We start from the raw sequence: 27094 nt of genomic DNA, 5'->3' as shown, positions 1-27094 counted from the left end.
CCCCTGCTGGTGAAGAAGAGGAACATGTTGAGGCCTCATATGAGTTTGAAAGATCACTAAACCTTATCATTCATACACAAAACAGGCTATATCACACAATTACAGTAAACTAATAAGGAAACTTTATTTAGGCAACCCAGTGCTCATAATTAGGTGATGAAGCAGGTCAGTTTTTACTTTAATGTGATTCTCAGTATCACATTAAATGTGGGCTACATATATTCAGAGTTGAGGTTACAGTAGTTGTAGCAATAGGATTAATTATAAGGTCAGAATTGAAACAACAGTGTGTAGATATGCAGTAAATAGCTAAGTACTGACAACTGATAGTTTGTTGAGTGTTAATATTGTCAGATTCAATAGATTTCTGCCAATTAAAACATATATTTTATCCCATTTCACAAAAAGATCCCCCTTGTAAATGTTATAATTCAGCTTCTCATGTTTAAACAACAAAACAGGCTGTTTGTCAATGCCTTCCAAAATGCCCCATACAGTGGTGACTAGAGGGATTCATATCAGTGTTTTCTCATCTGTCACCTCTAAGGTTTGTTCAAATTTAGATAACTCAAACTACTTGTTTAAGGACAGTGAGGCAGACAGTAGGCAATCATTTAAAGAAACCAATGTTGATGGTGTAAGACCACAGGTGACTTCTTTTACTAATGTCATTGTGTGTTTTACTTTCTTTACAATATGTTTTATCTGTTCTATCACTCTTTTCATCTTATTCATATTATTTTATTGTTGGGTATTTTATTATATGCCATTCTCTGTACTTTTAGTGGCCTGATTTTATTTAATTGTATTGTGCTGATTTGTTTTATCTTGATTACTCCATGAAAAACACTTTGTCACTTTGATTTGAAAAGTGCTTTATAAATATAGTTTATTATTATATATTGTTATCATAGTGGGAGACTAGATAGGAATCGCAGTCTATGGTTTCAAAGTCAAACATATTCCACCACAACAAGTTAGTTAGAGATGAAATGAGACCATAAAGTAGTTAATTTCCAAGTGTTTGAACAAACATTTAACGTTGTTTTTATGGTGAGGCTGCAGTCATCAGTTTTCTGTCTTGTCAACAAAAACTAAGTAATGGCTGCTTGAAGGTGCAGTATGTAGGATTTAGTGGCATCTAGTGGCGAGGTTGCAGATTGCAACAAACTGAATACCACTTACCCTCCCCTTCCAAGCATGTAGAAGGACATACGGTGGCTGTGAAACTCGTGACATACATGATAGGCCCTCTCTAGAGCCAGTGTTTGGTTTGTTTGTTCTGGGCTACTGTAGAAACATAGTGGTGCAAGAGGACCCGCTCCATATGTAGATATAAAGGGCTCATTCTAAAGTAACAAAAACACATTGATTCTTATTTTTAGGTGATTATACACTGATTAAAACTTAATACTTAATACTCATGAATATTATATTCCATTTCTGCCAAGTCCGTTCTGATAGATGCCACTAAATTCTACACACTGCACCTTTAAGTCAAGACTGAACAAGCTTTACTATTGACAGAGTTCACTGCATTGACTTTGGTGACAAAAAATAAAAGTAAGTGTGGAAAATACATGAAATAAAATAATTCAGAGCAGACTTTTAATAGTATTCAGAGTTGTTCTAATTACTTAATTTCCACATTTGGAAGAGCAGTGTGTTCTGCAGCACCGGTTTGTGATGAAAGGAGGATTAGCTTCATTTTTATGCATTAAACTGGCATTATGTCTTCTTATATGTCTGTCTGGTATATGCAGCAGACAACTGGAGTGCCTTCAGCAGCTATGACTGCTCTGTAATGCAAACCTGCTATTTATAGGAATGTTGAGGCTGAAAGTGAAGCAGATTTATTTGAAAAAAGAAAATGAATAATAGTTGAACTTACAATGCCCCTTTAATGCAAGTCATTATTGAAGTAAATCCCATCAAAAGGTGTTTTTTTCTTTTAGTTTCCCTTGAAAGTTTTAATCCACAAGTTATTTATCATTTAAGTTGTACTGTTTAACTGCCTTTAATATTTACTTTTTACCATAACAAATCATTTATTGTTATTATGATTAAAGAGAAACACATAATTCATTTTGTGAGGAGATGAAGGGAAATAAGTTAAATGTCTCCTAAATGAAGCACATTCCACAAACACACATTTACCATCACAAACACACAGGAAAAAAAGTAATTACCTGTGTTTGAGAGAAGCTGTTAATTTCCTCATACTGGTTCTTGTCATGGGCCAGAATCAGTCTTCCCAGACGTGGTGGGCGGATAAGTGAGTAACTTATCTCATTTCCATCCTCATTGGTTACAGCACCCAGATTGGCACTCGTGATGGGCTGCCGTGTTCCTGTGAAGACACACACACACACACACACACACACACACACACACACACACACACACACACACACACACATTTAATTTAACTACACTTCTGAATGACTGAAAACAGACAAAGTGCCACCATCTTCTTTTTTTTTGACAGAAAAAGCACCAAAATTGCAGTAACTAAAAGTATAATAGTCTGATTTGATAGTTTGCATCCCCTACACTGTGGAAATGTCTCACTACATTGAGATAACACAAAAAGACACCTGCACGTGATGCTATAAACACATCCTACGACTGCTGTCTGGCAACTCTGAGTCCCGTGATTATTCTGTGGAAAACGGCCTCTTGGCAGTGTAGATGAGTTTGTAAAATGAAGCAGTCTAGAGTCGTCTCAAACCTCAACGGTTACGGTAACTCCTGCGCATTACTGTGCAGAGGAGTTTCCTGATGGGAGAAATTTCATTCCAAAATTTTATCCAAGCTTTTAAAAAATGTCCCCAATGTCGTGCATAGAAGTGAGGTTTATTATGAATGAAGCTGAGGTTATTTCCTGTGCTGATTCATCTGGAGAAGGTTTTTTGAACCTCTAGATATAAAGTGCCGTTTTATTTCCAAAGTACACAGATGGATCTGAACCTTCTCCATCACTGGACCCACTCTCTCCCCATGGACATTAAACACTTGATGACCCTCCCCAGTTTAAAAAAAAAGAAGCTAAAGCCAATTTTAAATAATGCTCAGCTCTTAGTCCAATACTTTTAAATGAATACTGTATGTTTCTTTTTGTCTTTTACTCTCCTTTACTGAATTTATTTTCTCCTTTTGTGTATTTCCTGCTCTGTTGTCATTGTGTGTAACTTATTTTTTGCCAATTTGTTTTTCTATGTAAAGTGTCTTTGAGTACCTTTTAAAAGCACTGTATAAATAAAAATGGTTATTATTATTATTATTAATAAACTTGAAATGTAACAAATGTGTACAGTATTGACACCCCGGTTTTGGGGCACTCAAACCATGACATCTACCTCTTATGAATGACAAGTTCAATTAATAAAGAATAAAACGCACCCTTTTTTAATTCAATACACTCTGGGTTTAGGTTTAGTTGGACATATGTATTTTTTGGCCACCTTTTGTCTGACGTATAGATACAAAACAAAAAAATACAACGGTTAAAAAATAAAAGCACTGTAACGACTTGGTTGAACATGTCATCGCACGCCGCTCACTGTGATTATCCTTCCATCTCTGCATCTTACCTGGAAACACCATGAGCTCCTCCTGCGTTACCATGGTGATAGTGAGAGGCCTGGCTGTGATGACAAATCGGAAGAGAGGAGATGTGTGCTCTCCGTCTGTCACGGTGAAACTGAAACCGCCAGACTCCTCACCTGGAGGAAGAGAAGAGTTGTGACCTGACTTACTGGTCATTGAGTTGGCTTTAAGTTCATTTGTTGTATTTCTCTCCTTCTTATACTTTCACTTATATAATTTTCTACACATAACCTGAATAGAAAACCTTTATTTGGTACAATAAAGTGGCAAATAAAAGCTACTTTCAAGTTTTTTTTTTACTACCAAATGACACAAAATGGCCACAATATATTTTTACTTGCAAACAATCTCATAAGCTTGTTTAGAAGGTGGTAACTTTAAGTCACAGATTAATATAGAATACACTTCAAACATAAGATTGAGGACTTCTTTCACTCTCAACCTCGTGGCCTCACCCTCGTGAATGAAGATGACTTCCCCTCTGTCTATGTGAGCCTGAGTGAAATTTAGGATGCTCTCCTCAGGCGCCTCTTTCAACGCCACTATCCCATTGGTTGGCACCTCAACGTTGTACACCAGTTCCTCTGCAGGGGTATCAGCATCCTCAGCGCTCAGCATGCTGGGGGTAATATCAGCTTCCTCGCCAGCAAGAACCTGTGAAATATCAAAGACGGTAGGAGAGAGAAGGAGAGAAACAAAGATGAAAAGACACTTTAGATCACTCAGTCTGTTTGGAGGAATATAGTTCAAACCAAGGGTCAGTAGTTTATTTGAAAATTATGTGAGGCTGCTCGATGTACAGTGTACAAATACAATATGATGCTGTTTATTAGTGTATGTCTGCAGTAATTTAAAGAAATTACACATTATGTTTACACAAATAAAGTTAGTGGGACAACAGAAATAAACAAATGAAGGAACTCTGAAAAAAATTAAGTACAAAAACAAGACCAAACCAATCCTACAAACAGCCACCCCCAAAAGTAACAATTTAAAAGGTTAATTATTTCACTGTGGCAGTCTAGACGCTCCTGTTATCAGAAGATGGAGCACAGCAGTGCAGGCTGAATGACTCTCCTCGGGTGGAGTGGCTTTAATGGACTTCTAATGGTTGGCTGCCTGAAAGGAGCATTAATTGAAAGAAATGGGCCAGATCCCCAGAAAGTCATTCTTAAATAGCTAGAATCAGTTGGGAAAGTGAGCTGCGGGTGCCCTGCAGTAAGAGGTATGTATCGATCTTGAAAGCCATTCGCCCTCTGATACCTCTCTTGCTGCCTCCGCTCTCAGGATAAAGAGCAAGAAGCCTCCGGCAGAAGGAAGAGGAGAGAAGAAGAAGCCTCAGTCACGGATATTACTGCTTCAGGTGTCACTCACTGAGATTCTGTTATATTTAGCAGTTAATTTATGCTATATGGCACGTACAACCGTGTATCGTTCATGTATAACACATATGTTGAGTTCCTGAAGCACTAAAGGTGTAATTAACTTTTTTATGACCCAGGTTTTACTGAAGATACTTATATCTACATATATATCCATTACTAATCCCCTTAACTACTTTTGAAGGGCACAGATGCATGACTATTTAATATGGAGTGTGGCATATATTGCATTGCTAAATACCTTAAAGGGGACATATTATGCACATTTCCAGGACTTTATTTATATGCTGTGCCTCTGCTGTTATATCTTTGCATGATTTACAGTTAAAAAAACTCCTTATAAGCTGCATCTCGGCAGACTTCAGCCAGCTCTAGAGGCTATGAAAACAAACAATAGTTGTAGGACTTCACTTCTCTTTCTCGTGGTTTACTCAAAATTGAAACTTCTCAAATACGTCTGTACATGTTCAAGCCTGAATCCGAGCTGAAATATGTGAGTGGACAAGAACTGATATCTCCCCTTTAATAACTTTCACTGAACCTGAGAGAGTGGGCATGAACCTGTATGATATTCATCTGTAGCTTTTATTTGTTAGTTAAGATTGAAATAACATAGACAAAGCATGTCTATGTTATTTCAGCAAGAGGTTTTCTAGTTGATAAATAGAAAATCAAAACTTTCAGTAAAACTCAGCTGACTTCTGCACAGATGAACACTGGTGCAAGAATGAAGATGCATTTTAAAAATCCTGAAGTTTATTGTTAAGATTGAAGAAAATCAAGCCTAGGGTGACACTTGCTTGACACTTTTAGCAAAATGTCTGACTAACAGCCCAAAACCCAAAGGTATTCAGTTTACCATCATGTTCCACAAAGAAAAGCAATAAATCATCACATTTGAGAAGCTGAAACCAGCTTATTTTTTACATTTCTGCTTCAAAAATGACCAAAACGATTATTCAACCATCAAAATAGTTGCTGTCAGTTGGCTAATCAATGAATCGACTAACCTTGCAGCTCTAGAAAGAGGACTTATTTTGTTCTATTTGAATAACCTCCAGAGGTTGGAGGAGGTAAAATACAGAAAAAATGCAAAAATTATAAGAAAGCTTTAAAAAAAGAAAATGCTTAAATTCTCTTGTTCCAGCTTCTCAAATATGAATATTTTCTGGTTTCTTTAGTTCTTTACAATAGTAACTGTTGATCTGGACAAAACAAGACATTTTAGGTTGCATCTTTTTTTTGTTATATGGTGATTGACATTTTAAACAACTAATTGAGAAACAATCAACAGATTCATCCATAATAAATAAATAATTATTTGCAGCCCTAAAAACAATATAGTGCCAAGACAGCAAGTGCAGAGTCACTAATATGTAAACCAATGTTAGCTCCGTTTTTATTTTTTTTTAAACTTTGCACAGTTCATCTCTCTTCCCGCCTTCTGTGTCATTCCTGGTATTTCAGACTCATCTAGACTGGTTCAATATAACAAATGTGTTGTGAAGTGTATAATTTAGTTGCCTTACAGTCCACTGCTCATAACATCACATTCAGTTTGACACTCCATCAAGGCTCTATCACCACGACACACAGTATCAACAGTTCAAAGCCATCATCCATCATTACATTCTTTGTGCTTTTTCTGCTGGTAGATTGTGACTTTCTTCCTCCCAAATGATAACTTTTAGAAACTCTGATGAGTACACAGCCAAGTAATTTGAGTTGAAGTGAAATCAACATTACTGTTCATGCTCCTAGAATAAATTCTGCAGCTATACATTTTATTTCATCAGTATCATTACAGAGTAGGCGCTTATATTCTATCATATCATGTGTTTATGTATCTTTGTTATTGTGATAAATGTAAGAAACTTTGTCTTTAACTTTCAAATGAGTCTTCACAAACTCAGAAATTGCATTTGTGTGCATAAACAATATGCAAACCAATTAAAACAATAGCCAAACATTATGACATTAAACACATGAGATAATTACTGAGAAGATTCTCAAAGAAGACTTAATTTTACACATTGTGGCCTCTGATTGGTTTTGGATTTGCAGAAAATCTGCTATACTGTTTTGTAGAGAAGAAAGAGGATGATGATTGTGTAATCTGGCTGTTAACCATCTCATCTCTGCATCAGTGAATGTACGATGAGCACTAATTTGGTGATTTGGAGGTCAAACAATATCTAGACATCTAGGGTAAAATCAAGCTAAATTTGGAAAACATTTTTAGACATTTCAATAAAATTTCACTGTTTTTTTCCAGCAGCATTCATTGTTTTTAAATGTGCACTTAGCCCTGTTTCACACTGCAATGCAGTCATTTAAATGCTTACTGGGCTGTCTTGGATGGCAGGGTGTGGAGAGTGGAGGTGCCAATGTTGGCAGCCCAGCTTGAAGCCTGGTTCGGCAGTGAGCAGAGAACTAAATCTGGGATTATCCCTGGACTATTTAGCGTCAAGGGGAGTGAGGCCTGCTGCTTGAACTTTCAAACAGCAGGAACCCTGGTGAGCACACCTCAAGTACAGCATCTGCACCTGAGGGGTTCAGCTAGGAACACCTGCAGTTCCACCAGGACTGCTGCAAATGAGTTACCTGCAGAGACTGTTTGCCAGATTGCAATTGGGCCAAATAGTACCTGATGACCATTTAAGGCCCAGTGAGGGACCTGGGCTATTGGAGAAGCCTTGTCTGACAGAACACCTCTGAAGAAGGCAATCTCATGCAATCAGATACATCCCTACAAGATGGAGGCTGCAAGAGCTTGGCAGGATGTGTGTCACCTTCACTGTCACAGGGTGGATCTGTTTGCACTACAACACAACACCCATTATCATCCATACACCATGGACACTGTAAGACAGCTGGTCCATGCTTTCCCTCTCCTCTATTTTATCCCTCTCCTTGTAGAATAACAAATTAAAGTGCTTCTGGTGGCCTGGACATTGTATGCAGAGATGACTCAGCTGATAATAGCACTACCCACATCACCAATTTCTCAGCATTAAGGACCATTGTTGCAGGTAAAAACTAGTATTACAATACCTCACTATTATTCTTCCACCATCACTAACAGAGCTGAGGCTGACAACTTTTTAATTCCAAGAAGGGTAGGAACAAGCTCTATTGAGAAACATTTCAATGTCACTACCAAACTCTTCAGAGTTTGACTGTGGTTTCAGTTGTAACGTTACCAAATTAACTGCCAACTGTAGCTTCCTTAAAAGATTAACAAAGTAAATCAAGCGCTCTATCAGATTCCCTAAAAGGCCCACCACAACCAAGTTTTAATCTTCAGGCTATGCTGCAATTCGTTCCAGGTATGTGAAGCATAAAATCAAAAAGCAAGTGTTTCCCAGGTCAGCGCTAATCCAAGGAAACTGAAGCACCAACCAGCATTGAGCGAGTACATACACAAAAAAAATCCAAGTTTCCAGTCAGTAAGACATGTGAGATAAAAGTAGTAATTTCTAAAGAAGCACCTCGTAATTCTCCTCATAATCATTCCTCTCTCCTCTCCGGATATAAAGGGATGGTCTGTCTGCTAGAGTTTTTTTTAAAGAGCCACATTTATAACCATCATCAACTGCAGTTAACGATCTCATTTGCTGATTACTGCACAATAGCCTAAATCAGAGAGCCATATTTTTAGAATCTTCTTCTAGGACACACGGTAAATTAAATTTATTTCTATTTTGAATAACACATCATTTTTTGATTATGTTTAAGAATCATTTGGACTAATTTACATGCAAGCTGATGGCAAAAAAAGCTTAATACCCACTTAGGTAGACAGTAAGTTTAATCACAGAACAGATAGACATGTTTCAATGCCTGATGAATTAATTGGCTGTTAATTTATTTTCTTGTAGCTTGTTGCCATTGTTTTCTATGTGAAGCTGATGTGAAACATTAATGCTTTCTCATAGTTCTTTTTGACACAAATGATTACACTGGCCTGTGATGGCCATGATGAGGTTGATAATGATCACTGTGTATGCAGCACTGATTACCTATTGTGCTAAAATGCAACTTTGAATACGCTGGTTCACTGGTGGGAATATAAAAAAAGCACCACAACAGAAAACAGAGCTTACACTGTAGCAAACAGTTTTCTTGAATAATAAAAAAGGTGTCAATATTTAAAACTAGGTCACATCAACATGGTTCAAGGTACTGTCAGTACTAGTTCAGATGGACATTCAGTCCACAATCCCAACACTAGAGGGCCACATCAACTCACTCTACACCGCAGCAAGGCACCAGGCAATCTAGGGCAGGTAATCTGAAAATGGCTCTGCAAATTGATGGTTTATATAACAATCAATGCATTTAGCACTGAAGAGAGTGGGCTATAAATACAATTTGATCGGACACAATGGCTGATATTTCATTAGGAGGCAGTAATGAAGGAGCTGCCATAGGCAAATGACTTAGTTTGCTGTCAACTCAACAGGATACCACAGTCTCTTAAATGTTTGAGACTCTGAGGGGCGCCAGATGTCTGAAGCTGTATCCCACACTTCCTGGGCATCCAAAATGCTGGCTGGTCTAAGTATAGGGTACACCAGTGTGTTCCCAACTCTATATGGGGAAGTAGGGGGGTAAAGTTGGACAAAATATATTAAAATAATAACAAAAAAAGATGATAGTGTGTTGGCAATGCAGCAGTTATAGTCTATGGCCATGGAGGAAACCAGACAGTTTTTTGGTGTTTTGTTTTAATTTCAGCTCACCATCCGCAGCAATGATATTTTTCTCACCTACCTACCCAAATATCTGATGCATTCTCTCTTTTGTTTTATGTTTTTATGAAGGATAAAATGAAATTAAACGAAATTGTATTTCATCTCTATTTTACCAGTCATTTGTATGAATTGCAAGGGGGTTATCCTGGCATTCAAAGCTAAATATGATCCTGCAAATACGTTAAAGACTGTAGTGAGAGAAGGCATCAGTAGAAAGGCTGATAGAAAATCATAGATAGATAGATAGTGAGATAGATAGATATAAAAATAACAAGCTAGACTGTCAAAAAGTCAGACTGACCCTGAGGGACAACTTTTCTGAAATACAACAAAGTCAAGTAGAGCCAGACAGAAACAAAGAGAGACAGAGTGTAAACCCTAATAGAGACCAGCTGTATCCTATAGACGTCTGCCAAATGGGATCAATGGTGAGCTTGAACAGAGCCTGATCATGGCCATGTTAGTCATCATATCTGATCATCTGCTGCAGAGGTCACTACACATATACTTCCTGCTTTAAATCAATCCAAGTGCGGCTGGGCCAGCCCTGGCTCTATGCGGGGAGACATCCACATATTATTATGTTACATTCTGCAGCCGCAGCACAAGAGGCGCAGAGATGGGATGTTGCCCTCACTCTGCCAGAAAGCCGCGGTCTCGTCGACCATCTTGGTTTTCCAAAAATACGGGTTGCCAGGGAGACGCGGAGCCGCAGGCAGAGCAGGGAGGGCTGAATGACACAGTTGTTTTCCAGTTCTGTGAGCTGATTACTGCTGGCTTTTTCCAACCGCCTGCCTACTCTTACAGTAGAATCTATTTCATTGATCCTTCAAAACTTTTCTTTCATGTCTGACGGAAATCAGCTTGAAAGCAAACAGTAAATAACTTTCTATTTACAACAAAAGGGAGGCTAATAATTTGGTGGAATCATCTTGAGGAAAAATACAGATGTGATCTATCCTGAATGTAAGAAATGTAACAGTACAGTGGTACACAGGATAACTCTACCACTACTTGAAAAAACTTATCAGAATTAAATGAAAAAAGCAAATCTATAATTTCAGCATAATTATGAATCATTCTGTTGTAGTTTTATTTGCAAATCAATGACAACTTACCCTTCATTAGTATGATGGCACATAATCCAAACACATAATGTGATGACTAAAAAGCTTGAGTTTCAATGATTTCAATGATCAAATGTGTTCCTTTACATGACTGTATTAGTGGACAATACTTTAAACAGATAAATACTCTCAAGCTAGAGTGATAAACAATAGACATATGTACAGTACCAGTCAAAAGTTTGGACACACTTTCTCATTCAGGGGAAAGGGAAAGTGTGTCCAAACTTTCACTGGTACTGTACACAAGACGGAGATAATGAGAGAATGTCAACTTAAGTCAATTATAGAATTTAATAAGTTTCCTTTCATATTTCATATTTCAGAATGACACTGTTTTATCAAACATGACCATTTAATATGGGGTGTGGCATATACTGCATTACTAAATACCTTAAAGGGGACATATGCACATTTCCAGGTCTTTATTTATATTCTGGGGTTTTACTGGATGCATGATTTACTGTTCAAAAAATTCCTCACTTATCTTATAGCCTCAGTTCAGCCTCTGTCTGAAACAGGCTGTTTTAGCTCATGTCCATTTAAGCCCCCCCTGTTCTGATTTCACTTGTTTTTCTCATTCTTTACTTGAAACGGACACTTTTGAAATACATGTTCGAGCCCAAATCTGATCAAAATAATGCGAGTGGACAATCTGTGGTATAACCTTAGCAACAACCTTAACAACAAAAGAAACAGAACAGACAACTGTTTGTGGGCGCCAAAAATCTGACATAATCATGAGGGGGAAATGAAGATTACACTGAAAATGAAACGGTCAGAGCAGGCTGAAGCCTGAACTTTTGACTTGCAGAGAGCATTTTTACATACCTCAAGTTTTGGACCCTTTCAACCCTTGATGATTAACATCTGACATCATAACAATATTAAAATAACAGAAAATCGCAAAAAGCATTTCCTCCTTAAGGTACGTTGATTATAATACACATAATACATCCTCATTGCATCTTCTAGTGCAAGATGAGATCAGCTGATTTGGAGCTCCATTAAAATACATACAGATACCTGAAGTTTTGCTCGACACTGAAGGGAGTGCATGCAGAAGTGAATCACTGCTCTCCTATTGTTATGTGACTGACATGATTCACATTCCACATTTTGGAACAGTCAAGCTGATAATATGCTAATTCACCTCTTTTTTATGGCTTTTTATAAAAACAAATATCCTGTGGAGGCCACTGCTGCACTGCCCCAGCGTGCGTCATCATCTGAGGTCAGTACCCTTCGGTGTCTAAGTAAAGATTCTCTACATTTACTGTGCTTGCTGCATGACTGAATTGGATTTTTAGTTCATACACGATTCATGACAGCGGCCTGTAACTACAGATGAAAATATCCAGTATAGATATAAGAAAGCAGTGACTACAGAGTCCATTCTGAGTTCAGAGTTCATTCATTCTTAAAACTATAACTTTATATCAACTCAGATTTGTATCATTATGGCACATTTTTACCCTTAAACCTCTAATGTAAGATATTCCATACAGCACACGATCAGATGTTTGTTTACATCTCATGGGACCTCCAAGTCAGCAGATTCACACTTATTATATTCATGCACTGTTTTGTCAGAAAATCAAACTAAATCAAGATTAAAGACTGAAGCACAAGGAGGTATTTTTTTTATAAATTGACTTCCTTTCAACATGTCAGAATCTCATCACCTCTTATAGAGTCATTTATGTGCCTTGCTTTTATAATTTGTGTGACTTGGACATCAGACCAATCATGCAAATTCGGGTGCATGTGGGAAAGTGTACAGCCTGTCAATCACACACGCACAAACCAGACTACTTCTCAGTTCTTGAATATAATGGGAGAGAAAGCAAATATGTCCACAAACATATCATGAAATAAAGTGAACACTGGAACTAACATTTTCTCCACAGTTTCATCTTTTCCGTATAAAATACTATATCATATTTTGAAATAAAACGTTAGTGTCTTCCTCCTTCACACAGAATGCCGGCTGTGGTCAACTTGAATTCTCATCAGTTCGGATGTACTATAGGAAAGAAGTATCCAACTAACTGAAAGTTTGCATTTTATAGGCTTAAAAGATTTTCCTACAAAAGCATTTCTAATCCATTTACCATTGAGTATATTGAAGAAAAGCTCAAAGTAACAGCAAATGTACTTTCAAAAGAGCAAAACATTACCTCCAGTCCCGTGTTTCGTGTCAGTTTTGGCGGCTCATCGTTGACTGGTATGACTGTCACTGAGATGGTGACAGGGAGGCTCCGGCGCTCAATCTCATAAATTGAGGCAGAGAGTGTAAAACTGTCCTCTGTGCTCTCGGTGCTGTCATGCATGTAGTAGATCTGTCCAAGTTTCATCTGGAGAAGACAAAAAGGATCCAGTTGTCACTCAATTCTGAATCAGACCTGACTGGTAGGAAACATGAAAAAATAGGGGGAGGCTGGGTGAGTGTAAAAGATGGAATGAAATTTTACAGTTTGCACACCAATATTCAAATAACACTCTGCTTTTGAGAAACCATGAAGTTATCAGATCCTGGTTAACCTGGAGAAACTTGGTTACATGATTTTTACATAGTTTCCCTCATCTCCAAGTCTTCAAGAGCTTGAAGGGGGCCTATTATGCTCATTTTCCATATATTTTTATTTTTGGATTCAACTAGAGTAGCTTTACATGATTCACAGTTGAAAAAACATCTTAACAGGCAGTCTTAGCTCCTGTCTCTTTAAGGCCCTCCTCCCAATGAGCCCACTCTGTTCTGATTGGCCAGCTGTCAGGGAGCCTGCCAAGGGGCAGTGATATCAGAATCCTGTTAAGTTACTGCCGATGCAAACCCAACATTTCCTGCTTTATTGTGTCAAATGAAAAGCTTTCAAATGACTAGATAACAGGAGATTTTTATTGTTAAGAATTTACAGGAAATTAAATATGTTCCTCACTGAATTAATGGAGCTTTGTTAGCGGTGCTAATAACCTGTCAAAAAAACAAGATTTTGAGATATTTGGAGCTGTTTCTTGTGTTAGAAATAATGCAGGGAGGAATAGTACAAGCAGAAACAACACAGTGATGATGATGTTTGATGAAGAAATGCAGATGACCAGCACAGCTCCAACAGGTAAACAACTTATTTTACTTTGCAGTGCTGTAAAATGGAAAACACTCACCATGCCAGCTGGACTCGAGCCATGGCTTGGTGTGACTACTCCCAAAACAATGGAAAAATGCCATAATGTTAGCGGTGCGGAGCAATGAACTCATGCGCTGTGCATTGAGTAGACGACCATATAAAGAAACCTGACATGAGCTGATGTCAGTTTGGGCTGAATGTACAAAAAAACGTTGGGAACTGAGCATTCAGAGCAGTCTGAAGCTGGTGCTTTTTGCTCACAGGGATTACTTCTACATACGTTTACCTCATTATTTGACACTTTGGCCATGTTTAATATGAACATCCAACATTGTACCATTATATATATGATTGAATATAAGGAAAAGCATAATAGGTCCCTTATAATTTCTTTATATGATTAAAATATTTTGGTGCTCAGTATGATTTTTTTCAAACATTTGTTCATGCCCAGATAAGGGGAACTCCAATAATTGTACACGAGGGTCAGTCTGTTGTTGTGTAATGTCCTCTGTGGCTCTGGAGGACCTTTGTCCTGAGAAAAGTACCCCAGCTATGGATTGGAGACAGATTTCTAATAGACAAGCTGTGTTACAAATTTGAGTTTAAAAGACGTGGGTGATTACTAGGTTGCATAATGGGAAATTGAGGATCCACTCTGTTTGAAGCTTGACCCATACTGGGGACTAAATGTCAGGATATCTTGGCCTCTCCTACTTTTATTTTGATGATTAAAAAAAGCCCTTGTGAGCCCCCCAACTTTATATAATGCAGTAATAAATTGCTGCAGTACCCCTTACTCTATGTATATTCTCTTCTCTTCCATATCATCTCCATATACAGTACATGGACATTAGCTGTTTGAAACTGAGATATAAGCATGCATAAACATTTACTCCAGAAGAACAGTTACCACACTACCCTGTCTCCCAGAAACTACTTTGATATATGACAAAATTGCGGCAAAAACATGCCGTAAATATGTTTTGCTAGAAATGTGTTGCTGGCTGAATTACTTTTTCTCACAACATAATGAGAAATTGTTGTTAATTAATGTATTTGGCAAGTTGCAAAAATGTTGATACTGAACATGTGAGTGAAATCCATCCTCTTTTTTAAAAATCTTTCTTATCCTCTAGAGGGTCGCAGGGGAGCTGGAGCCAATCTCAGCTGACATTGGGCGAGTGGTGGGGTACACCTTGGACAGGTCGCCAGTCAATCACAGGGCTAACATACCGTATAGAGACAGACAACCATTCACACTCACATTCACATCTATAGGTAATTTAGAGTCACCAGAACATGCAAGCTCCTCGCAGAAGGCCCCTAGCTGGCCAGTGGGTTTAAACCCAGAACCCTCTTGCTTTGAGGCTACAGTGCTAACCACTGTACTAGCACTAGCACTAGCACTAGCACTATCACTAGCGCTAGCACTAGTACTAGCACTAGCACTAGCACTAGCACTAACACTAGCACTTGGTTAGGATTAGGGAAAGATGGTTTAGGTTCAATACAGAAAAAGTCTGCTTAAAAAAAAAAAAGTTGACTGTAAACATAACCAGCCAGTGTTTACGTTTGTCAACACAATGTAATTAGGGAAACAATTTAGTCGTATATGAATGTAATTTCTAGCAGAAAGAGTTGCACTATATCACCCAATATGCAAACAGTGTGCATGTTTCAGTAAATGTAGTCTAATTACACAACAATTTCTGTCACACTTTGTAACTTTAGTTTTGAAAAGTGGTCTGTAAATGAGGCTTATTATTAAGATCAATGTGTCCAGAAGAAAAAAACTATAAACTACACAGTATCTTTGTATAGTACACACTGTATATTTTGTTGTTCTAAGCAAATAATATATCTTTTCAAACTTTTGAGACAAAGGCTATAATCAGATCTTAAAGTCTGGCAACAGCAGGGACAAGGAGAATCTCCCTGGTGGGATGAAACCTTGAGGGAAACCAGATGCACAAAGGAATCAGTCATCCAATGTCAAGTGAGCTAGATGGAAAACAGCACCTGTGGCTAGGCCAAGCCAACTCTGTTGATGTTCTGCATACAGAAGAGGAATCTCAGTAGCCAGAATCTTGTGTTCTTGTTTCTAAATCCTGTAGTCCTCTCTGTATCAAATAATCTTCCTACGTAACCTTTTTCTCTAATACTTTTTGTCACATTTACAGAGCTTCTGAGTCTTTCTCTCTAAGGACAACAGTTGGAACTTTGTCTAGATAAAAGTTGGTGAGCTGCTGTGATGAGAGGACCAGCTTCAGAGAGCAGGAAGTGCCAAATGGATCCCATATGACTGGCATCCTTCTGGAATAACAACCCCAATCATTACTGATCGGGGAAAGTCAGTGAGACAATCAGCCTGCTTGCTGGGACAATAAACAGCGGGTGGTTGTTGGCCATGTGGCCATCACATTTGTTCAGAGAAAGTATGATCTGTGTGTCAACATTTGACGCTAACTGCATAATTTATTTTACTTTGATATTTGATTGATGTACAATCTCAGCCTCAGTATACCTTCTATATTTCGGAAAATTTGTAACATAAACTGTAGAAGCTTGCGCACTTTGTTCTGATATGAAAAATAAAGATGCCTGTTTGGACCTTAATAGGTTTCCACATATGGAAGACCTAATGGAGACCTGATGGAGAGCTGAATCTGATTAAAGTAAAGGTATATTAGAACAAAGTGTTTCGGATTTCCTATATATCCTCAAGTTTGATCCCACTCAGCATAGCATATGTTGCTGAATGTGTACATGACTTTATTGTTTAGAGAGGGAGTAATTCATAGTCAGCGCTGTGGTTAGCAAAATGCCATACATTGTCTGACACAGGTTCTACACTTATGTGACACATCTGGGCCACATGGCAAATAAAGTTACTCTACATTCTTGTGGTTACTGTTCATGTTGATGTCCATGTGAGTCACTCTCAGTTTTTCTCACTTCACCCCCTGTGTTGCTGTATGCTTACATAACCTCAGTGAACTGCCCCAACTAACAGCTTTATTGCTAAATTGCTAGACACACCAGTAAGTCCAGTGTCAATTCACAGGGACAGAAGGGCCCAGTAGAACTTGAAACAAAATTGAAAAAAAACCCCCAAAAAACATTGCAATTCCGAAAAGTACACGCACATCCGACTTTAATTTTGGAACAATTATGGTGTGGTTTAAATGCTGCGCCGACTAAAGCTTGGACATTATTCTTCAATGTGGTACTCATTTTGGAGAACTGACTGTGTTTCATTCTGTGAGTATAACAGTAAAAGAAAACAGAAAAAGTACACACAGTGCACACAAAAAAGTCTCCAGGAAGCAGTATAAAGAAGTCAAAGCTTTGTCTTTTTCTTTGTGACATTTCTATAGTGGCAGATGATGATATCTATGTTCATTTTTGCCTCCCCACCATGAATGCAATCGCTGCTGTGCACTAGACCTATCTGAGTTGCACACTGGGATCTTTGAGAGACAGTATGAGTGAGTCTGGCTGTAGCAAAGCATGGGACGTTTGTGTGCACTCACACATTATTATAGGAATATACCGGGCCAGTTTATTTTGGCTTCAGGCGGTCCAAAGGCATCGTCAGTTTTTCCACAATGGTTCAGCGAAGAGAGAGGAGTAGAGGCAGACCAGGGATAGATATAGGAGCTACAAGAAATGTATCTAACTAGCTCAAACTAAACTATGTGGTCCATTCAGAATGCATGAGGTTTTTCCACCGGTAACTACTCATGCATTTTTAATATTTTCCTAAAGCTGGGGCCTCTGAGCCGCATGGAGAGAGACCAGATAACTGTGCAGCAGTGCCCAGATTCTCCCTCTCTCTCTATCTGGTACAACACAACAAATCCAAAACAGCACTGAATAGTAACTGGGGAAAGTTCCATGGTGACGCCTTGCTGTGGTAATCCTTTTGAATAACCACTATGATGATCTAGTCGTGAGAGGGAGATGTTACTCTCCCTTGAGTCATTAAGATGGGATAAAATATGGATTATTTGGTTTCTGGGCGTCTTCTGGCGATGTTTTTGGTCCAAGAGTGACAAAAATATATGAATCTTTGTCCAGGTGAAATTCAGGTGCTGGGTATGGACAAACTGACTTAAAGAAATGATTAGTATTAGTATTTGACATTACATGTGGTACACACATGGTAACCATTTGGTGGAAACAACTGTTGGGTAAATAAAAAGTCTCAAGTTTTATTTTACAAGATGTGTTTTCGACAATAAGCGAGGCAAAAATAAACATCAGAACTTTGAGTGGATCTTTGAAAACAGTGAGGGAAACCAAAAGGGAATGGAAATGATTCTTAAGGATTTAGGATGCTCATATTTCAGGACCTTCTCTATTATAGTACTAGTTTCTGACAATGCTGGTGGGTCAGCAAATATACAAATTTAGTGGAAGCATAGGAACTGGCATATTCATGCACTGGAAATCATGCATATCAAAATAATGTATATACAGGAGTAGAGCTGGTTCACTGGACACCAGGAAATCAGCCAATGAACTTGCTCATTATAGCCAGCGGCTAATTAGCCGATAGCATACAATAGTACACCATAGTGTACTACTGCACACTTGATTGACTTGATTGTTGAGTGAAAAGTCTTTGAGAGTTAGTGAGGGGATCATAAAAAAAAACTTTTAAACCAATGGTGGTGCAGTGAAGAAAAGGCTGTATTAGTTGAATGAGGAGGCAGGGAGATAAGATTGTTTAGAGTCTTGTGTAAGTAAATTTATAATGTATGTATGTCTTCCATAATGGCACTACATACCTCATCCCATGTAAAGTAAGTCAATTCATCTCCATCCAGGTATCGGAGGTCCCCATGCTGTGGCGCCTCTTCTACAACAAAGTCGATGTTTGCTGAACTGTAGAAGGGATGTGAAATGTTGACAATCTCTTGATTAATTTGCCTGCTGAGGCCTTCCTTCACGGTAAAGTTGAAGGCCTGAATAGGGATGATCCGGGGCACAATGTTCACAGAAATATGCAGGTCCTCCACTGTGGTAAAACCATTGCTGACATCCACTGTGAAGACATCATTGCCCTGTAAGAAATAGATGTTCTAATAAGTTACTGATATACTAAAAATAAACCTGAGGGGCTGAAGTTTTCTTTTGTCTGATTCCTTTCAGTGTGAATATGAAAGAGAATAAGCTGCCATGTCTGATTTATTGTTAATACAACAAAATAAATTAAATGACAGTAAACCTGGACGGATGCAGACACGTAGAGAATGCGCCCCTGATCGATGTCCTCCTGGGTGAAGGAGTGAATGTAGTCGAGGACAGGGGAGGCCGTGCTGTCTGAGCTGTTTGTCAGCTTTACCACATGACCAAGACGAGGGGGCTCTTTAATGGTGAACACCATTTCTGTGGGCAGAATATCAGCTTGCTCCACCTAAAAGGTAAAATGGTACAGGCAAAAGGTACTGTTAATTTGGTATTCAACATTTCAATATATCCTTACTTCTTTGTAGAATGTCAAACTTGCAAAAAATTGTTGGCTTGACAAGAACACTGTACACAGTGCAAAAAAATCTAAATATGTTCTGTGACAGTTTTTTGACTTATATTTATTAAATATATCTCAAAATGCCAGCATACAACTTGACAAATTGACTGAACTTTGAAATATTGTGTAGACTGAAAATTATTGTCCCACAATGCAACACAAAATGGAAATTGAGGAACTATTCTCAGCTGACAAAAACAGCAGAAAGTTGTGCAACTGCCCAGCAACAGTTCACATAACAAAGCATATAAACAAATCAAACTCTCGAAATCTCTGGAAAGCAGTTTTCACTTGACATTGGCAGTGGTATTTGCAGTTAGATTGACATCAGGAGTTAGGCACTTTTTAAAAATCATTTGCTGTTAGTGCAAAGGTAGTATAGTTAATTCATGTTACTACTCTTTATAATATCTTGTATACTAATTACCAAAAAGGTGAACTGTCAACTGTAGTATAAGTTGTTTTCTTACTGGTACTAGCACAATGTATAGTAAGAATTGGGGACATACATTGGGGTACAGTGTTAGACTGCACGGTCAGCAGAAATTTAAAAAAGCCATTGTGACATTGGGCACCCTTTAAAGCTATGTTACAGATTTACACACAAACAGATTTATGGTCATCCTGCTTTGAAGAGTTTTAATCAACTCTCTGGAGCCTGAAGCCTCAGAGTGTTTAGCAGTCATGCTTGCATTTGACAACATTTCATAACATCATACTACTTTCTATTCATAGTAGGACACACATTGGATATGCTCCCAGAAGCCAAGTCAATATTTTACCTCTTGTAAAGGCCATTCTGTCAAGGCTTTGTTCAATACATATTTCAGTAGTATGTGCACTGGGTGTCTAGGTTCAGTCCAGTCAATACTGCAGATATAAAAAGTGTACTCCATTGTGAAGTTAAAATTTAAACGAAAGAATATTTTACCTTCAGAAATGTTCCTCATTGTTCTAAAAGTCAAGATATATGTACAGGGAATGTGTTAGGAATGAACTGACAATTTAGACCCCATTAATTGCTTTCAAGATGAAGTAAGGGGAGGCTCATCTTATAAATTACAGTGGGCTTCAGGAACTTCCTCAGGGGATACTTAGTGCTCTGTTTTCCACACTTAATAGACTGTAATTTAGTACATAAACTAGATTAAAAGCAGCAACTGTACAGCAATATTTAGCCCTGCTTTCATGTGGTTACAATGTAGATTAGAGACAAGGTTACAAAACATGGCAGTATGTTTGAATGAGTCAAGTGAAAGATCTGTCCACAAAGAGAAAATAAACTTGAAAAAGACAAAGATAATGCTCTGCCACATACAGTAAGTGCTTCCAAATTGAATACATATTAAATGCTGTCTTGTTGAATAAAAACAAATAGTGCTGCATGGATTAAATGCCAGCAAAGCAAATTAATTTAAACTGATTTGTTAACTGTAACGCTAGATCTCATCATACTGTAATTACAGAGTCAGTAAACATTACCTTGAGATTGTCCCGATTGATTATGGTGTGTTCTCCCTCATAGGAAATGATGACCTCATTGGTTAACACCCCAGGCTCAGAGAGGTAACCTTGCTTGAATATTTTAATCCTGAATGTGCCCTCCTCAGAATGTCCTCTTGCTTGGACTGTGAAGGTGAAGGAGTCCTTGGACCTCAAGCTCTCATAATTATGCTCATATGACACAACACCCTTTTTCAGGTCCTCCTGGGTGAAAGCTGAAGCCTCAATTCCACTCACAATAATCCTGCCATCGCTAGGGGGTGATGTCACCTGAAACTTAATTTCACTGTCATCTCTGATGTCCATGTTGGAATCAGCACTCAGCAGAGTGGTGTTAAGGGTCTTGGTGCCTCCATGGTCAATGACAATGATTGTGTTGTTCCCCACTCGCAAGTAGGGCTCACTTGCTTGAATCTGGAGTAGCGCAGTGGTCTTGTGGAAGCCATCTGACACCTGTAGTGAGAATCGTTCCCTGTCTGCTCCATGGTGAATGAAGAGGATGTTCTTATCTCGCAGGTCGGCTTGTGTGAAACGGAAAAGGGACAGTGAGGGATTTGATGTTGAGACGATATTGCCTGAGAGGATTCCCTCACGAGCGTAGACAATTTGGGTGTCATTGAAACCTGAGTCATCATCCTTGAACTGGATAACATCAGTTGTTATCAGGCGTTGACCGTGGCGGACCACGTTGAAGACTTTATCCACAACCCGCACTGGAGCATGCTCGTTCTTGGATTGGATAGATATTCTGAAAACACCAATCACTGGTTCCTGACTGTTCTCTGCTCCCTGATCTGTCACTGAGAAATGGAACTCATCACTGCTTGTCTTGGAGCCGTCATGCTTGTAAATAAGCCTGCCAAGCTGGAGATCTTCATTGCTAAATACTCTAATTGCACCCTCAAATCGAGGCTGCCCAGGTGGGGAGTCCCTTATGATTCGCCCATATTTTGGTACTTCTGTGATCTGGTATACAAAATCTGTAGAGCTTGGTGATTGCACCCAAAGAAAATCTTTGCTCAGAGTATGCTCACCACCCTGCAAGACAAAAAGCCTTTCATTGGTCAAAACAGGATCATCTGAATTCGCGAGGATGTTTATTGGGTAGGTGTACAGGGGTGAGTAGCGATCCTCAGAAAAGACTCTGAACTGGAACAGGTCTATACTATCCACAGCTCTTTGCACCCGAACCCTGTAGCTAATAGAACTGTCCAAAATATCTTTCTGGGTGAAGATGTCACCTTCGGCCAACTCTTTGTCTAACAACTGGAGACTACCCAGTGTTGGAGGCTTGACGAGGATGTATTTTAAAGTTTGTGGATCTGGGTTTTCCCCTTTCACTTCAGCCTGAAGCTCGGTGTGTCTGATAGTTATCTCTTCACCAGCTTGCATCTCCAGTGGACTCAGGGTAGAAAGTTTCACTGGAGATGGCATGATCTTGACTAAAAAGGTATTGTTCCTGAGGGAGAACTGCCCCAGATAGGTGTCAAACTGAATTCGCTCGACCACAAAATCTTCCTGGTTACTTGCGTCTGTGCTGAAGTATCTGAGGCGGTTTTGATCCAGATCGGATTGATGGAACGTTGTAACTTGCTTGTACATCCCATCACTTGTCATAATCTGCAGTTCCCCAAAGATCAGAGGTTGTGTGATGTTATATATAATATCTCCATTACGAGGATGAGCAAGGGCAGCCAAATTTTCAATACTAATGGAAGCATTGCTGCCTTGAGTCAAGAGAAGGCCAGTGTTGGTAACAAGTGTCATATGTGGCTGTATCACAGAGAACTTAAATGTAGTTGAGTGGCTTACTGACTGTCCATCAGATACTTCCAAGGTAATTTCAGCAGCACTACCCCCTCTGTGCACAAAATAGATATTTCCCTCTTTCAACTCTCTGCAAGTGAACTCTGTGATGCTTCGTCCTGGCTGCTGACCCTTTTCTAAGTAACCAACATCCATGGAAGGCTCTGAGGTTACAGTTACTATTATGTCATCACAGCGGGTGTCAGAATCCATGATTTTGATGAGGCTGGGGCTCAAACGAGTTCTGCCATTTTCTGTTATGGTAATTTCTCCTCCACCAAGTTGTGGTATATCATTAACAGGAATGATTTCAACGGGCAGGATGTAATCGCGAGGAGTTTTTAGACATTCTGGAAGGTAGTCATTACTGTGAGCAGCAACCTCTAGCTGGATTTGATCTGCATACCTTTCATTTCCATCATGCATATACTTAATTTTCTTATTAACCACATCGAGCAGAGTAAACTTTTGTATGCGTTTTGTGCTGATGTTCATGTCAACCAGGCCATACCAGGGATCATTCTTGAGAGTAAAGATTATCTGAGACTGACGCATTCCTGCAGCACTGAGGTCAAATGTAGGGCTTAGGTTGTCAACATCAAGAGAAACTTCCCCGCCTTCAGGCACAAGCAATGGGGTGACATCGAGAAGTTTTGTTACGTTTCTGAATATCTCTGGCATGTCGTCTGTTGGGTAGCAATGCTGCTCATCAAAGTCCATATCAACATATCGGATGCGAACAGGTGGAGAAGTTGTAGTTGCTTCTGAGTCATAATAACTTGAGTAGTCATAGTCCTCTCCTTCACATTTCACATGAACATCTTTGGTCACCAAAGCATCCTGCAGACTTCTATCCTTCTGATTTACTTTGATTTCCCCCAAGCACCCAATGAAGGATTCAGCAGTGATTACCTCCTCTGCACGATTTAAGGACCCACTCTCACGAAACACATCTTTCATTTTGTCTTGGATACCTCCTAAATACAGATTTCCAACCAAGTCCAATTTTTGTGAGGAGTCAAGAGGGAGGGAGGCAGACTGGCTATCTACATTGATTTCAAACGAATCCTGACTGACCTGAACCTTAACTCTATGCCACTGATCATCATCCAGCTGCACCTGGGTGTTGTCCAGCACCTCCATGCCACTGCCGTAGTCCAGCACACCTTTGAGATGGCCTTTCATAATACCAATAGCAATGAAGTCAGACTCTCGGCCAGGGTGAAAAATAAGTAGCGCATCCTCAATGGTGGTTTTCATTAGGAATTCTAAGACCCTTGGAGCACCACTAGCCCCACTCCAGGTGGGGAAGGACACAAAGGAATCAGGAGTACTGAAACTAGTTGCCTCCCCATCACCAGCCTCAAACTCACTGCTGCAGGATTCCTTTGTGTCTTGGCATTGTTGAAACGCTGTGCTGAGAATATCAAACTGATGGGACTCAAATTTGACCTCAGTCATGCAGCCGCGGAAAGGGGGAATGGCATTGCTGAGGTAGGGAGCCTCTAGGTCTCCTGTTCCTCCCAGCCAAATGCCCAGATCAATGTTGAGCTGCTCCCCATCATTGTCCACAGGGACGTATGTTGAGAAGAGCTCATCAATTGTCATGACGAGTTTGCCGTCTTGCAGTGTTAGTGAGACTTTGTGGTCCAGAAGGTTGTTCAGCTGTACCCCTTGAGTTGAGGACAGTGTCACCTCACCAGCTCCCAGATTCATCCGTGCCTATGGGAAAACAAAAACATTTTATTTAATTCTAATCTTAAATTAAACGTCATCTTTGTAAATGTACGTTGTGGTATAATTGTTTATAATTCTTATGTATTTGATTGGTATTATCTACATTTAGGTAGCACTTGGATTGGATCCAGGGCAAATGTTATATACCTTCCCTAAAATTAAGTGAATTCTGTAGAGATACAGGTCTAGATGGGACCTTAACCCAACCCAAATACTTGTGACCATGTCTGCATCTTCTCACTTATCATATAATATTGAAATAATAACATTTAGGATCCAGACAGTATAGCCACAACCTGGAAAATAACTCAAGTATGCTCATAATGTTGACCAGGCTATATTTCAAAATGAACTCTTTCAAATAAGTTTCACTGATAACATCAGAGATCCAAGTTTTGCTTAAATCAAATTTAACAACATAATTCTTACACATGTATGAAAGATAAGGCAATTTAATTTTTGTAAAGCCTTGAGTATATTTGCTCAGTGCTTCTCATATCACTAGAGCCCCTTTCACAAATGCACTGCAACCCTGAAGTTATCCAGACATTACTCAGAGGAGCTGTATGTGTAAAAGCAAATGTCCAAATCAGTCGGACCAGACATTTAATGGACTTTACACTGCAAGCTCCCTACAAAGTCCATGTAATGTCCGATTGGGCCTATGTGTGAATAACAGTGAATTCTCAGGATGAAAAAGACAGTGAAAGGTAGTACTTCTTTTTTATTACACATACCCTGAGATTTTATCTCTTTGAAAATGCAGACATATTGTTCTTTCTGGAGAAAATCTATATGAATCTCTGAGATGGCACACCTGGCACTAATTCTGCTTCTTTTTGGAGCTGTCATACAATTAATTATAGATGTAAAATGTCAAGGTTTTCATTCCAGTGAGAATATTGGAGAAGACAGCAGGGAAATCTAATCAATTTAGGTTGTTTTCACAGTGACATGATATAAAATGTGTCATATACATGTCATGAAGTTGAATGACTCTACATTTAAGGTCACACTCTTCCACAACCTATTATACATCTTTGTAATGCATTCACAATTTTGTGGGATATTTTGCAGCAAAGATCCCCCAAATCTTTCTTAATAGAACTCATTTCATATGTGATGTCTTTGAGATTATAGCAGAGAATAAATCAATAGGTTATTATACACCTGAAAAAATAACACTGGTGTCTTTTGTATGTATAAAGCATTTTCAGAGCTTTCAGTTATACTCCACCAAAACAACACTGAACAAGATGCTATACATCTATTGCATTTGTAAGTATAAAATAATGGAGATGGCTTGCTTTGAAATTTAATTTACATACTGTACATATTTAGAACTCTATTTAAAGATGTAATGTGTATAGCTACATCTATATGTACGCTAACACTATATGTGCTAATTATGCTAATTTTGTGTTTTTCCTCATACCTCTTCTGAGGTGGAAACATCTACTCCAACATCTACTCACTTTCTCTCCCTAAAATTTACATTGTATCTGTTAATTCTTACATCCAATATGTTTGACATATGCAAGTTTGGAAGGAGTTGTTTTAGCACAAAAAACAGACATTTTTTGACTTGCCTCCTCAAATGAGTAAATTTAGCGATCATGTTTAGATTCTATTTTACTTTTATTCAAGTAAATTTAAGTTTTGTTTTTTTATTTTTGGGGACTGACCAACCTATCAACTCAGTGACCTACCTACAGTATCTTACAGTCTCTAAAAATACTTCATTCCATTTTCACCTCCTCCGCACTTTACCTACTCACCTGTATTTTCCCGTTTTGAAGCTCAAGGAACAGGTAGTCCTCCATTCCTGCAGCCAGGAGCAGCAGCCCACTTCTCCGACTCGTCTTGATCTGTAGTGACAAGTGGAAGGTGGAAACATCTTGGAAGACCTGTAAACTGCAGGAGCTGTCCCCAAAGTAGGATACTGTAAAGAAAAGAGGTTATAGCATATAAAGATAAGAAAGAAGCATTATTTTAGCTGAGAAGGGAGAAGAACAATCAGTGATTTTCCCTATATGCCACAACACAGACACACACAGACACACAGACACACAGACGCACAGACACACACACACACACACACACACACACACACATTTCATTTAACACCACTTTTGAATGACTAAATACAGATGAAATGCCACCATCTTCTTTTTTAGACAGAAAAAGCACCAAGATTGCAGTAACTAAAAGTAACATTTGATAATTTGCATTCCCTACACTATGTGGAAACTACATTCAGATAACACAGAAAGACAGCTGCATAATGCTATAAACTCTTCCTACAACTGCTGACTGGCAACTCTGTGAATTCTTATGTGAAAGTGGGGAGAAACCAATTAGATGGGCATTTTTCTGAGTCTCATGTTACAGTGCAACTTGTTTGGGGCTGATTTCTATATTATCAGGTGTCCTCCAGCTGCTTCTGGCTGAAGAGGAGCTCCTCTCGCCTCAAAGGGATTTTCTCACTGAGACATCAGTCATTACCCCT

The 27094-nt window shown here is 38.8% G+C and overlaps 1 protein-coding gene across 1 annotated transcript in view; it reads right to left on the bottom strand.

Moving 5' to 3' along the window:
* cspg4 (chondroitin sulfate proteoglycan 4) overlaps positions 1-27094 on the bottom strand; it is a 70156-nt gene that overhangs the window by 5723 nt on the left and 37339 nt on the right. The window contains exons 2-9 of the mRNA XM_044357492.1: positions 26364-26527; positions 21022-24570; positions 19237-19425; positions 18797-19072; positions 13053-13229; positions 4065-4263; positions 3594-3725; positions 2190-2350 (exon numbers count right to left, since the gene is read on the bottom strand). Coding sequence (XP_044213427.1) covers positions 2190-2350; positions 3594-3725; positions 4065-4263; positions 13053-13229; positions 18797-19072; positions 19237-19425; positions 21022-24570; positions 26364-26527 — 4847 coding nt within the window. The remainder of the gene's footprint in view (positions 1-2189; positions 2351-3593; positions 3726-4064; positions 4264-13052; positions 13230-18796; positions 19073-19236; positions 19426-21021; positions 24571-26363; positions 26528-27094) is intronic.

This window comes from Thunnus albacares, chromosome 7, assembly GCF_914725855.1.
Source record: "Thunnus albacares chromosome 7, fThuAlb1.1, whole genome shotgun sequence".
Lineage (NCBI taxonomy): Eukaryota > Metazoa > Chordata > Actinopteri > Scombriformes > Scombridae > Thunnus > Thunnus albacares.
This window is presented reverse-complemented; position numbering and strand designations above follow the sequence as displayed.